The 1231-nt window shown below is 63.5% G+C and overlaps 1 protein-coding gene across 1 annotated transcript in view; it reads right to left on the bottom strand.

Annotated features, from left to right (window-relative positions):
* Positions 1 to 1231, bottom strand: part of PIWIL2 (piwi-like RNA-mediated gene silencing 2) — a gene marked incomplete at its 3' end in the record, with an annotated part of 12350 nt that overhangs the window by 1225 nt on the left and 9894 nt on the right. The window contains exons 8-11 of the mRNA XM_009323421.1: positions 1116 to 1202; positions 814 to 954; positions 595 to 708; positions 22 to 210 (exon numbers count right to left, since the gene is read on the bottom strand). Coding sequence (XP_009321696.1) covers positions 22 to 210; positions 595 to 708; positions 814 to 954; positions 1116 to 1202 — 531 coding nt within the window. The remainder of the gene's footprint in view (positions 1 to 21; positions 211 to 594; positions 709 to 813; positions 955 to 1115; positions 1203 to 1231) is intronic.

The raw sequence follows: 1231 nt of genomic DNA on the forward strand, positions 1-1231 counted from the left end.
CCCCCGAGCCCCCCTCCTCACCTCGCTACCCAAAACGCTTCGAATGGTCTTGGCGTAGGTCTCGATGCGGTCGTCCTGCAGCTCCACCAAGGCGGGACGGCTGACGTGCATGCCGATGGGGCCGCAGACGCTCTCCATGGCGGCCACCAGATCCTTCGCCAGGTCCTGCAGGCGCTTGGGGTAAACCAGCAGCCAGTAATTCATGGCGATCTAGGAGAGAGGCACGGACAGCCCTTGCCTCGGGGCCGTGGCTGCCGAACCACGCAGCTCCCCAGCCCTGCAGCACAGAGGGAAATTTGGGAGAGGGAAAACGGCCCAAGAGGAACCTAAAGGGCACACGACGACATCCGATTCCTGCAGTCTGAAAGCCTTTAGCCACTCCAAGAGGAGGTGGGAAAGCAGCCGCTGCGGCCACGTACCTCTAACCTCCTTAGGAAAAACAGGCTGAAGCATAAAGCCAATATAAATAAGGGAAGGGTTTTAGCTCCAACAAGCTCAGACGGGAGCAGGACAGACGGGATGCCAGCACTAAGAAAACCCATCCCAGTTTTCAAACAAGGGGATGCTGTTGCAAGGGCCGAGCCATGGGCTCACCGCCGAGATGGAGGCTTCTCGCGTGATCTCCTTGTTCCAGCTCAGGTCCTCGGTGGGGACAAAGGAGCTGTGCCGCAGGTTGATCCTCTCCGCGGGCAGGACTCGGCCCTGGGTCTAAACGGAGCAGAAACCCGTGGCAGCTCCAGCGCCGCCGCAGTGCAGCCATTGCCTCCGTTCCCGGGGCGGGGAGCTTGGAGCCTGGCCCCCCGCAGCCCTTACCCTGTGGATGTCTGGGTCCAGGCTGAGCCCCCAGCGCATCAGCTCCCCCGAGGCCTCCGGGCTGTCCTTGATCCTGCGCAGGAGGCTGGTGAGACGCATGTAGTGCTGCCTGGGGCTCTGCAGCATCTCCCGCGTCACGTCCTGCAGCGGGCGGGCACGGGAGGAGGCGGGTTGGGGAACCCCCGGGTGTGACGGGGGGGCTCTGAGCTTCCCCCAGCAGCGGCTGGCCAGGGCTCAGCTCTCCAAACCGGGCAACGCCGGCTCGGGTGAGCAGGGACCATCAGATGCAAACATGCTCTGACCTTCACCATTCGACTGTCCTTCCTTATCTCAGGGACCCCGGTCATGAAGGTGAGCTCCGGCACGAGCAGCACCATGTCCAGCCGACGCTGCGGGGGGGGGACAGGCACCGGCAGCA

Source organism: Pygoscelis adeliae, unplaced genomic scaffold (assembly GCF_000699105.1).
Source record: "Pygoscelis adeliae isolate BGI_AS28 unplaced genomic scaffold, ASM69910v1 Scaffold1475, whole genome shotgun sequence".
Lineage (NCBI taxonomy): Eukaryota > Metazoa > Chordata > Aves > Sphenisciformes > Spheniscidae > Pygoscelis > Pygoscelis adeliae.